At 36.8% G+C, this 13,884-nt stretch overlaps 1 protein-coding gene across 1 annotated transcript in view; it reads right to left on the reverse strand.

The window, feature by feature from the left end:
• Window positions 1-8,472: 8,472 nt before the first annotated feature.
• Window positions 8,473-13,884, reverse strand: part of LOC104161691 (ataxin-7-like protein 1) — a gene marked incomplete at both ends in the record, with an annotated part of 39,458 nt that continues 34,046 nt past the window's right edge. Inside the window, one exon of the mRNA XM_009700210.1 lies at window positions 8,473-8,577. Within this exon, the coding sequence (XP_009698512.1) occupies window positions 8,473-8,577 (105 nt within the window). The remainder of the gene's footprint in view (window positions 8,578-13,884) is intronic.

Below are 13,884 nucleotides of genomic sequence, written 5' to 3' on the forward strand. Positions count from 1 at the left end.
CTATGCTACCAGAAAAACTCACACCCCACCTTCAAAAACCCCACCACATCTTTCTTGTCTGATCATATGCAGGATAAACAAAGAGATAAGAGGAAGTCTCTTCTCTCTATTAACATTTCAATACTTTTGAATACAACGAAGAAACAATGACTTCCTATTTGAGCCTGTGGCAAATTCAGATTCCACTTCAAGTTTCCTTTCTTTACAGTGCGTCCCAATTTGATATAAAAAAGGATCTGTTCTTGCTTCTCTTTTACTCACCAAAACGCTTCCAAACAGTGAACTCAAAAACCTACTAATTCTGTTTTGGATTTTATCTAGGGATAGGACCATGAAGTCTTTTTTAAAATTATTTTTAAAAACATTCCTTCTGCAAGATGGAAGACATCCACCTTTATTCAGATCAAGTAAGGCATGCTATGGAAAACCTCAAGCCAAACACTCCTTTTTTTTAATACTGCCAGACTTTTACAGGTTATGATGGAAAGTTTTCACTATGCCTTTCCCCTCTCCCCCACTATCACAACCCCCATCCCTCCACCAGTGAAGCAGCTGGAAGAATGATGCACTAAATGCAGCCCTGTAAATTCTAGTATGTAGGAGATTAAACTTAAGCCTAATGCTACAGTCAACCTTCAACAGCTGAGTTCTATTAATGGACACTCCTTAAAAGAAATCCTTATTGGTTACTATTTAAAACTACATCTCTATTAAAAACTTGACTGAAAGAAATTACAAGTGATATGTATCTCCCATAAACGCCATGACAACAACACCCAGTTCCAGTACATACTGCATCATTTATCAGAATTTATATGAAGTAAAAAAAACACAAAAGGGTTCACTAATCAAATACTATCAATCAATACACTATGCAAAAGAGGTAAGCTAATTTATAATGATAGGAATTATGTGTAAACTAGAACAATATACTTCCAGTGCACTGAAAAGCCCAGTGTCATTGTTAGTCTTTCAATCTACTTCCTATGTTGATTTATTTAAATCAGCATTGTAAAATTAAAGCACAGTCAAGGCACTGTAAAGACATAACTTAATAGAAAAAATTAGGGAAAAGACAATTAATCAATTTTTTACTTCCATACTCTTCAATTTCGTACACAGGTCCAGAAATAGGTAAGGGATGCAGGGGAGGGGGGCAAAGTTAGTATGCTTAATAGGAACTGCATACACGTGTAACATTCTGTTCACTGCTGAACGTTTTCTTCTGCTGAATGCTCACTGCTCCCAAATGCGCAATTCTTTGAGATTCAACCCCACCAAAATGTTCCTGCTTTCTCATTCAAAGAATCTTTTGAATGAAGAAATTTTCAATTATTGACACATCGACCTAGGGTGAATTTTTGAAGTGCAGAAGTTATCCATGCAAAGTTGTCAGCTTCCTACTTAGGCTACTCGCTGACCTTGCAACTCTCTCTATCACATCTATTTCTGTATCTGAACTTCCCTGGTTTAGGATCTGTCACTGATGATGAATTAGTAACAACAAAGAAGAAAGCAGTTTAAGCAGTGGGATGATAGTAAAAAATATAAAAAAAGCCAACCCTATAAATATTGTGCTACTTGTTTCTAAGCAAATAGGTCAGCAGGTCTGAACATAGCTCCACTTTTAATTCACATGCTAGACTAAGAAAAGAAAACAAACTCCTTCCAGCCTCAAGTAGACCTCACCAATGTGCAAGGTGAAGACACGTTACGTTTGCTGTTGCTCTGAGCATCAGCTGCACATTTTTCAGTCCCTATCATAGTCCGTCCCTTAGATCTGGGTGTTATTCTTTGCATTCAGGTTTACTTTGTCTGACACATCTCCAATGCAAAAAGCATGCGCCAGTCTTGTTTTAGCCTGGGTTACGGTACGCCTGGTGGTTTAAACATTTTCCTCTCCTAGGAGGTGGAAGATGAGAGAATAGCTCCTAGGTAGCAAGGCTACTAAATTCAAATCTCCTGCTTCCTGGATAAGCAGCTACAGAGAAGGTAGGATTTTTTTGTTTGTTTGTTTTTCTTGAATGAACACGGTCTTATCAATGTAACTTTCATTGAGCTCTCTCCAGGGCACATATGAAAAAAACAAACTGTTTGCAGTACTGGATGAGCACAGTAGCCAATATGAGGCAACCAACAGTCTCATGCATACGAGCAGCTAGGAAGGGTTTTTATTTATTGCTTCATTTGAAGCAAGTATTAAAAAGTCAATTTATTATCTTTTATGCGTCTAAGTGCTTTTCTGAATCTGGCCAGAGTCTATGAGTAGTTAGGATACAGAGCTGGTCTCTCCAAGGAGTAAACAAAGACAGATTTTGCATTTCTGTACCTACTCAGAGTCTCAAGAATTGCTGACAGTCTAAAAATATTGCACTCCAAGAATACATAGGGAAAACGATGAATTCAAAGGAGTGCTGTTTTAGTTTTGCCTCTTCAAGGGTGATATTTGTTCTACCTCGATTGTCCATGCAGCAATGTACTATTTAAGTTCTATGGGAATGGCGCAAAAGATGGCCTGCGATCGCGATTTCACAGCAACCGCCATTACGCTGGGCTTGGAGAACTTGTAATGACACGGGCATGACAGACCCACATAACCTGCAGGTACCATTGCAGGAATTACAGCTTAGATTTTCATTGCAGACAGGAGACTGAGGTTTATGCCACTGGCTGTACTTTGGTCTCAAGAACAAGATTTCTGATAGGAAGACTGTACAGCTAAAGGGAATTTTTTTGTATGCTTTCAGCTACTAGGGGTTTCCAATTTAAAGTAATGGAAATGAAAGTTACAGACAAAATCAGTGTACCCTGGGCAGCTGCACAAGTAAAAATGTACAAATTAAGGTACACACAAAACATCTAATTCCTTCTTCCCCCACTCCCATCAAAAGAAAACAATGGAGATTCTTGTCAGTCTAGCTGCTACTGTTGCCATATGTAAAAAAAAGCAGGAGAGACAAGAGTAATTTTCATTATTTTAACTCTTTTATGCAGTGAAACCTAACCATGTGACAACCAGAAAGTTATTCAATCAATAATGGTAATCATATATGTTTTGACAAGGCTGTGAAAAAAGAAAATCACAGTAACAGAAGGGAGAATCACTCAAAATGTCATTGTCCTTAAAGGGCAAAAGAGCGCTCCCCCGATAAAAGGTCAAATGCAATGGATAAAACATTAACAATTACAAAACCCCAAACAGCTGTATTTAATAAAAACCAAGGCATTGAATACTTGAAAATAATATAAAAACTGAGAATAATCCATCAAATGGGACAGTAATACCCGTATCAAAATTCTTATCCAAGAAAGATGTCAGCTAGTAATGTTCCAGTTACTGTTAAGAAAGCAAATCATTCTTACTCATAACATAAGTTCAGCCTTCTTGTCTTTAATTGTGGTTCATTAAATTGTAATGCACAACCAGTACAATGTAAAATAGCTAGTCTGAGTAATTAAAAATATACAACCTCTCTTAGGAAAATAATTATAATATGGAAGGGAAAATAATTTATTGTATTCTTCAGTGCTCCATTATTTTCTAGTTTGTTTTCTTTTAAATGATGCTTACACAGCCAAACAGAAGCATAAAAAGGAAATATCCTTTTCCACCTTTCGTCAGGACACAGGGATGTCAACCCAAGGATTTATAACTCAGGAGTAATGAAAAAACGGTAGGTTTTTTCTAAGGAATAAGAATTTCTACTTCTTAATTAGAAGTCTGTTAGAATAACATTAGAGACAGGCAGGATAGATAGGAATAAGCCTCCAATAAAGAAATTCACAAAAGAAGAGATCTTCACGGTCATTTCTCCTTGACGAAGCAAAATTGTTCTCCTCTGTATGCTACGACTTCATCAAATGGGGATCTTAACTATTCCATTCATTAAGATACCCTCCAGTTTTGGAAACTCTTCCAGAGTATGTTTGGAAACCTTCTTTGATGGTTATACTTCAGTTATTGTTTAATCAAGCTGCATTATTTAGCTTGGCTAATTTACCTCTTCCCCTCAAACTTTACTTTTAACACTTGCCTGTCATTAATTTATTTCCTCATATTAAAATAAAAAGTCAAGATGTTTTGACAAGCTCTCTATATGCACACTGCTTGTTCTTCACTGTGCCAGCACTACCTGTTAAGAAAGATTTTTCTTTCAACAGGAAAAGACCAGAGTTAACGAGCTTATTATTGTATGGAACATTTTAAAAAGAAAAACCAGAACTGTATCTGATACTCTTTAGCCCAGTAAAGGACAATGCAGTATAAGTATATGAAGCTTTACTCTCTCTGGGGCCAAAGGAAAACAGAAATATCTCCTGGGAAATGGTACAGGTCCCTTCTTAAGAAGTAACAGACAGTCACAAAACTTGAGTTAACAGCAGTCATATGGACAGAGCTCAGCACAGGCGGTCACCCACCCTAAAAACATCCTAGAAAACAGGTATATTGGAGAAAAAAAAACCCAAACAAACAGCAAGAACATTACGGTACTTCAGAGATACTAAACCACTACATTTTCGGTGTCCCCAGAAGTGCTCTGTAGCTTCACTGAGGTTGGCACTTGAGAACAAAGTCTCAAAACTAAAATTCCCCACATGCCAACTACACTTAGAAATGCTGCAAGCTGAATAACTAGACTTACTTCTCATTTCAAACTATTTTATGGAGAAATAAATACAACTACATGTTCACACATTAAAAAAAAAATAATTAAAGATATTTTCCCACTGCAACAAGTTACTCAAAAGAACTGGCTTCAGAACCAAACATCACTGTTTCAACCCTATTGCTGATGACATTATGATACACTATTTTCTAAGTGCACAATAATACTGAATGACCTCAAGAAATTGATTTATATAGTTTATCTAGCAGCCTATAACAGCAAGTCTCTTTCAGTTGGGCTTATGCCATATGTACACGAATGGTTTAACCCTTACAAATGGATATAAATGTTCAACCCACAGATACAAGGACGTGAAACTACTCTGAGAAATAATTCAGTATTTCTCCGCCTTAGAGGCTAGAACAGATCTACTACTTTGCAACAATGAGCTTTAGGCTGTGTTTATTACGAAGACTCTCTAGTCCAGCAAGCTAGTCTTCTAATTAGCCAGATCTCTTCTTTTACCTTCCTGATTTCTACTGGTCTAAGGTTTTATGATGCATCGCCTCGCATTAAAAAAGCCTGAACCACAACGAGATTTTTCTCTTTTTCTGCTTGATAATCCAGGAATCAAACACTTTAAAGTTAAATAACGTCTGCCTTTACAATCTTCACAACTTCCCAGAGCCATCAAGAATGGCTGCCACATGTCTGAAATTAGAGACAAACGAAACAGTGGGTCGTCTTATGCTCCAAAGAAAGGCAAAAGCCAGGAAGAGCTCAAGAGAAGTGTTACAAAAACGTTTGCTAAACTAAGCATTCCAGAGCTGCTTCAAAGCCAAAATCTTCAAGTTACCATGCAGGGAACCTAGAAACATACGGCTTGTGTCTGGCACAGACCTAAATCCTTACTGAGAGAATATGGACTGGATCTTACCAGGGATATTAGTAACAAACCACTCTTCATGGCAGATTCTGGGATAGATCTCTACAAGTCCTTGTCAGTAGCAATAAAGACTCCCTATGATGCAGCCTTCAAGACCCAAAAACCCAGTAGTGGCTTCTAATGCTTTCTCATTCCATTGTCTTTGTTACAACGCTAAAGCTGCAATTTAAGACCTGTAAAATAATGTGTTTTATGGTAAATACGATCATCAAAAATACTTTGAAGTCTACTGACAGGTGTGTTCAGCATCACTGAATTTACAGGTATACTGCTGCATGGCCTAACTATTCAAACAAAATCTGATCCACCAAATTGATTGCAGCCAACAAGTGATAAAACTCTAAATAAAAGTGAAAATTAAATATTCCTGCTTCACACAAGAGCCCAGTGCAGCCAGAACCAACGTTTCAAACAAAGCCTTCTCCAGACCTTTCTCAATGGACTACTGATATCATAACATATTCAGTGAGAGATTATTCAGCCACAAGCAGCTTACGGTTGATCTGCTTTCTAATGTAAGATTTTTATTATTTTCTCACCAGACAATACAACAACAGATTAATTAATAAGAACCATGTGTTACTCTTCTTTAGATCTTACTCATTTCTCATGAAAACAACCATACGTTAGATGCATGTCACTTATACAACATGTACTACTTTTAACAGCTTAGTTTTTTTGAAAATAAATTAATTATTTTACAATAATTCTCAAGACCTCCAAGAAACCTTCTCTCTTCTAAAGCTTCTTTTATATGGTTTCAGTATATCACCTTTACTGTTTCTTCTTTAAAACAAAATACTTTTTTCCATAAATTTAAGGCTCTTCCACACACCTTTCAGTGATATTCCAATACATCTTTCCTGAAACAAGTCTGACTAGATTAAGTACAATCTTCGAGAGATAACACCTTTGGTCAGTTATTTTAACTATTCTCCATTTCTTTTAATATAGTCTCCTCTTTTTTTTTAAAAAAAAAAGTCTTTATTGACCTTAGGCTTTTAAATCAAGCAATTCAGAATTCAATGCTCAATTGAACTCAGTGTAACAGGATTGCTATAATGAAGATGAAGTAAAAGGAATTGTATAAATAATGGAGTAATGGTGAAAAGAGAAAAAGAAAAAAGGGCAGTGACTCACAGGATCTTTGCAGTTTACAGGCAACACGCTAACACTGATGGCAACTCATTACTTCCAAAGAGCTCAAAAAGTTCCTTCTAACATGGATTACTTTACTCTCATCTAGAAGAAACATCATTCTATATGCCTCCTACATGAAAACAAGACCAACTTTCACACTGCTTCCCAGACCAGAAGGTCATGCCTCGGGAACAGCACAAGTACGGAAGGCTACAGCCTTCCGTTCGGTAGCGGATCTTTTATTAATGCACCAGTTCAACGTTTACGGTACCCACTGTACCTATGACCACATGCAGAGAAACTTTTCTGTCACTGAAAGAATCACAAGATACCTGAAGCTGGGCAGGAAGAAACCACATATGACTAAGGGCAAGAAAAAATTTTGAAAAAAACCCCAACCAAACAAACAGCAGGATAGTTTGTTAAAACACTGAAATTAATACCTGCCTCCACCATTAAATTAATAAGTTCTTCTCCCACTATACTAATACTTTCAGATCTTTTCTTATTCAGTAGACATAATAGCTATATTCCACTATTACCATCTTTTCACAATTATTTCAATCTAGGCCAAAGGTAGCGGCTAGTCATAAAACTGCCTTTCAACATGAATGCAGTTGCTCCTGGTTGGTTGTTAGCAGTCCATCCCTACAAACCCAAGGTAGTACTTTGATAACATCTCTTCAAAAGTAAATAAACATTTAAATTTTCTGTCCATCTCACTCACATTTTTCCCCTTACTGAATTGCTTTGCTGTCAAGAAGCCTGAAAGGGGCACAAGATTTATGAAATTTGTTTCATGTTGGCAAGGAAAATCTTGCTGGTCTTTTTTTTTTTCCTAATGTATTTAATTGATTCCATCCTCAGCACTAGCTGACTTTCATTATTATGCAATCACCTTCAAATTAATTTGATTAAACTGAATTTGATTAAACCTCATGCAAAGCTAGCCATTCCAGTCACATTTTGCAACCTTTACAAATGAAAAAGGAAAACCAAAATGAAAAAAACAAACCAAATCAAACAAAAACTCCAAACCAAAAAACACCACAGAAACAAACTACTGGACAAATAACAAATAAATCACTGGATAAGTAATAAATAAACCACATCTTGAGATGAAGTTTTTCGGGACTATTTGAAAGTAGTTTGTTAACCAATAGCAAAAATTTCTAACTACAGTAGTTCTGCTTACAAATAATCAACATAAAAATTGTCATCTTGCTGTTGTCTTACTAATTGAGAAATAAATATCTCGACATTTCTGCAGCTTCTCAAATGAACACCTTTCAAGAGAATCTTAAGAAATGTAACTCAACATGCCAATTATGTAAAAAATTAAACCCTATGATAAATATAAAAATAAACCCTATATACACCTATGCATAAATCCTATTAGAAAACAACCCATAACATCCAACTTCTAGTTAATGTCGATCAGTATTACAACCCTCACTGTAGCTTTGATAAAAGACAACCCAATGTTACATCATAATTTTAGCCTAGCTAGTATTTAACTAACAGGATTTATTTGTTGAAGTAGCTTAATTTTGTATAACAAGTTCAACTTGAAAAGCCCAGCTTCTAGAACAACTAATTTAACTTCCTCTACAGGAAATACGCTTATTTGAAGGCATCGCTGGTATTTTCTGTGGAAAGAACACAAGATAACCAGAAAAATATATCTGCAATGCCTCTGTCATGATTGTACGCAATGATTCTTAAGAGAACCATACGCCAGTTTGGCACTGTAATTCAGGAAAGAAAACATTCACTTACCGCAGTGTGACTGGAAAACCTGTGGCTTGACTACCTGATTGCAGATATTGCACACTACAAGATAGAAATCATCATGAGCTGGATAATGGCCAAATAAGTGCATATCTGTGGGAAAGTTAAAAATATATACAAGAATTAGAAATTATGCTTTAAATATATATTAAGAAAAAAAATTGAATATACTGTAGGGCCATTAATTTATACAAAGCTAATTTATACACTGCTCCATAAGTTTCTTACTATGCTAGAGAATTTTTTTTCCCCTCTTCTGGGTTTCAAGGTCCTATACTAATGCTGCACTCTCAACCCTCAGTCTGAGTCAGAACACAGGCAGCAACACCTTTGTCTTAACACTTACTGCCAAGAAGTAGAATAAGCATTTCTGTACTGGTCAACTGTCAAAACAGTGAAAGAATATGTTTTAAAATCTCTGCCTAAAGATCCTTTTAGAAAACATGGTGCATGGGTTATGCTCCATGTTACAATATCCCAAGCTTGACTACAGACTTCTAGAGAAAGTCTCTTGCTTAAAACTTAGTTATAGTAATCAAGGTCAAGGATCCTACAGCTTAAAATACAGTCAGGAATGTCATCCGTGTTTCGGACAAGATGTCATGACACGAAATTTCTGATTCTGTGCCAATGTCCCTACTAGTTCAAATGCCCTGCTGTTTGTTTCCCCAACAAAAACTCTGGAAGGAGGCAAAGTTGGTTAATGAGGTATTTCTCAGTGTCGGCATGAGGAATTTCATGAAATCAGAAGATGGGCAGTCAGACGATGACATGCACTTGTCCCTCTCAGCTGAAACACATAATGTAATACATGCATTCTCAAGCCATTACAAACACAGAGTAAAATGGGCTTAAATTACTACTGAAGGCCTCAGAGCTCTAATATTACAAGTGAGGTAACTTGTTTCCCTCTGCATTGCTATAACTTAAGAACAAGCACACATACTCATCCACCGCAGCTCAGCTTAGAGGGCAGAAACTCCAGTCACTTTTCTGCACTTTGGTGTGATCACGTTACCACGCCCAGCGCTGTTAATGAAGGTGTTGCTGAATTAGTAACCCTGTGCTGAGCATCGGCTGCACAGGTTGCACTACCTCTCAGAACAGGGCAACGACATCTTTATTTAAAGATACCATAAAATGGCATTTTGGTGTTATTCAACGGCATTCGAAATCCATTACAGAACTTGCAAATGCACCTTCTGACTCAGACAGAAATATCAACCTGGCACCTTTTAAGCAGGAGGAAAAACAAGAAGACCCTCAGTGAAGACAAACTTGCACTACAGCAGCCATGATTGATAAACACTGACAACTAAATCCTACTTTTCCAATAAGTCATATTTTTCTTTAAAAATAAGGATTACCTTCAAAAAGTGACTCAAGCAGGTACCTTATTTCATTAGTTCTTAATGAAAGCAAACATTTTGTCCCTGGAACTATTTTTGTAAGTAATTCTGCCTTGATCTCTACCGCTGTGTAAGTAACATCACTGCTCACAATAGCAGTACTTGGCATGATGAAGCGTGAAGTGTCTTCAGTCCCCAAAAACCTTAAAGAGGAATGGGGCACCCCTGTCACGGTAGTTCAAGCAGTATCACAAGTAGATCCAAACAGGCTCGTTCAAGCATCCATGGGCACAAATCAGCACTACTGACATGCAGGTATTTCATAGTCTGATATGATTTGAATCTTTCCTTTACCCTCTGAAAACCAAAAGTCTCTCTATGTTGCTGCCCGTACCAGGCTATGAAATTCAACTGAAAGGTTAATCAGTCACAACCCCTTCACAGTGCCAGTCTTGGACTAACCAAGCCTTTAAATGCATTACAGCCAAATCAATGTAATCAACACATTCAATTTAAATTTAAAAGAATGGCAGTGGTGAGGTATAAACTCCTTTGGTAATTTCTTGGTGTACTTCACATTAGTACTGATGAAGCCAAAACTCCAGTTAAATTTAATCAAATCCTCCCTACTGGTAAAACAAACAAACAAAACCCTAAGCAGGCACTATGTTTGGCCTGTTTATTTTATTTCTTGTCTTAATGTGATAGGTCAGGGATCTTAAAAATCACTTTACATTGGGAATTCTTAGCCAAGGATATTTTTGATCAGAACTACAGATTTCCACTAACAGCATTGTAAACTCCACAGAAAGGAGTATTTCTTCCAGGTATAATTTGACACAAAGTGTCAGCTTGAAAACATGCATTAACTACAGTTATGAAATATTTCAAAAATAGTTAAAACATCTCAACAACTTAAAACATTTTTTTCTGTTGTTTGAATGGTTCAGTGACAACCTTCTTATAAAAATATATAGACTTCGCCCTTTACAAACATAAAAGTTACAACTTTTTTCTATTTTAAATTCCTTATGTCCATTTAACCTTCACAGCTCTGTACACCAGCCTTTAAACTATGCCCAGCTTTGAGGTGTATGAAGGCTGGCTGCATCCACTCTGAGTTTTTGTGAAGTCTGGCTGCAGGGAGTAACTTATAAACAGACATAAGGTATAATACTGGAGAAACCTATCCAATGACACAGATAGAATAAGAAATCAGGTTTAGTTCACAGGATCACAAAATCATCTATGTTTTCACCAGGTACTGTGAAGAAGAGTAGTGAAGGAAAAGTCCTGGTACCTGTGAGCTCGCTTCACAACCGTGGCAAAGAGCACTGCACCTAACGAGTAAATAGCACCATTTGAGTTTTTATGATACTGAGGTGGCAGAAGCTGATATGCAAAGAAACTGCACAGATGTGCAGGAGAATGCATCAAAATGCTGCTGCGAGAAACACAGCATCAAAACGATGCACAGATGCAGAGTAAGTGGCATCCTGAAGCACTGCTTCCAAAGTTTTTTCATTTTGCAGATGCCTAGAAACAGCCCAGTGGAGGTGCAAGGATCTATGGTAAATGTGAGTCTTCTGATACGAGTTGAAGTTATTAGCTATTATTATCACAGCCTGGAAATCAGAAATAAGAATCACACTACACAAAATAAATTGTTATTGCTGAATCAGAATAGCTAAAAAACTTAAACACTATCTTTCAGACTGGACTCCTTAACAACCTCACTATGCAGGAGTTTATACGAGAGGAAAATTTATCCAGCCCAGCCAGGTTCAACTAACTTTATTAGTTCATTGATGTTAACAAGATTGGCACAAATCAGTTTTCATGATTAAACTCATGATGTGTAAGCACACACACAGTATACATAAATTACTTTTTAATTAAAACTGTATGAAGCATTAATATTGTCTCACTAGAAATTTCAACTGGGGACAGTTTACTAGGCATAATAATATTACAAATGCAATCCAGATCAGAGAATTTTCAGTGAAGAAAGCAAGTGAAGTTTGAAAATAAAAAGAAAGCAGAAAGTATAAACAACTATATATCTTTTTATACATGTTGTCTTGGTTTTAATAAGAATAGTTCAATGCTAACATGTCCTACTCAAAGCGTACAGGACTGAAGGGTTATTCTGGACACTGATATCATTCTTAGATCAGATTACAGCCATTTGACAACCTAGACCTGGTACTTGCAGCAAAAGAGACAATTGCCTCTCCAAACAAAAATTTATCTTCTGAAGGCAACAATCACACCTTCCTGCCTGCTTAGTCAGAAGCAATGGTGATAAGCTTTTCAGGAAAGGTTAGTTTTGGAGAAGAAAACGTCTCTCTCCAAAGTTAGCTCAGGAGAAGCTTCTTCACGGAAAAAGGTAAGACCACTGAAGAAGACAGCAGATGATCGGTGAAAATAGTACTGCAATAATTATCAAAGTACAAAAAGAACAGAGAGGAGACAGAAGGGCGACTGCAAAGAGTGTTTCTTTTCTACCAAAAGGTGGGTGCCCCCTAAAAGAGAAACAAAGTGACCAAGGCCTGCATGACTCACCCCAGACCTGCATGGTGAGATCTCTACCACAGCCTGTGCTCTCCTTGCTCCCCATGTGCAAATACAGATAGCTACAGGTCTGAGACACAAAGAGCTGCCCAACCCTTCTGGTAAGTAAAAGCAGTCCACGGCTCCCATCACAGTTACCTCATTTTGCTGGAAGATGTTTTCAGTTGATTTGAAGTAGACTCTTGATGGCAAGAAAGAACAGATGACTTATTTTCCAGTACCCACACGCTTTGCGGAAGTGCTACCTATACATACGCCACTCCTTCCAGTCCTGCTCAAAATGAAATCTTTTGGCCAGCCACGTCTGTTGATGCTGTACCCTGACAAAGCCTTGCTTGAAAATGAGCTATTTGACTAACAGGATGCGAGAGTGTCCTATATCAGGTGAAAAATACGCACGAGAGGTGGAAATCAGAGACAGTGAATGCTGACTGTAGGAAATATGACTTTCCTAGATTAAAATCTTAAACCAAATACTATTTTGTGTATACTTTGCTATGGCACTTGGAAAATAAATATAACTTCTGCTTATAGTTTTTATAATAGTAACATTTGCAAATAAAAAGACAGCTGTAGTCGTATGACAGTTTTGTAAGACACCAGCTTGGTAAAACGTGCATTAAAAACACAAATACCATAGAAACAAAAGAAAATGTTGCTTCTGCAAACTGTGGCACAAACACAGAAATGCAGGTGTCAGATAAGACTTTTTATCTTCTCCAACAACACACACAAAAGAATTATTTTTAGTAACAATCAAAGCCAGATGACTTATATGAACTCCTTCTCTGTTGTTTTAGAATTCATGATCATTTACGTTCAACTGTGTAATAAAACACAAGCTAGAAATAATCTAAAACATTCTTCCACTGCAGATTAAAGTTGCTGAACAGTAAGACCTCACAATATTGTGTGGGAAATTAAATTTTTAATGATGATCTTTTGCTATAAATTATACACACTTTAAACATTCTCATATATCAGTTGCTCCACTAAATACACACACAGAGTCTGCTTTGAAAAATATTAGTTACGTTTATGCGTAAAGAGAGAGATGAGGAGGGAGGAGGGGAGAAAAAAAGACTATTTGAAACACACTGGTTTAAAACTAACAAAGAAAAGCTAAAAAAAAAAAAAGGCAATGGACAAAACCAAATCCATGTGGCTTCTCCATCTCCTGGAGATGCAATTTTTTTAAACCCTGTGTCTAGAAATGTGCTCAATATCTCCTTCTTGTTCCACAGAAGTGACAAATCCGTCCATCATTCAAAAATGGAGGAATGCACAAAATCTTTCAGTGCATTAGATTACTTTTACATTTGAGATTACTTAAAAAACTAAGTAATTTGAACAGTGAATTGAAACTTGAAACTGAAACAATAAAAAGACATCTTCAGGGTATTACTCAGACAGCAGTTAAACACGCTTGCATAGACTGGATAGTCTTATCTTAGAAATAAATGTCACACTCCTTCTC

This window comes from Cariama cristata, unplaced genomic scaffold (genome assembly GCF_000690535.1).
Source record: "Cariama cristata isolate BGI_N322 unplaced genomic scaffold, ASM69053v1 scaffold40235, whole genome shotgun sequence".
Classification (NCBI taxonomy): domain Eukaryota; kingdom Metazoa; phylum Chordata; class Aves; order Cariamiformes; family Cariamidae; genus Cariama; species Cariama cristata.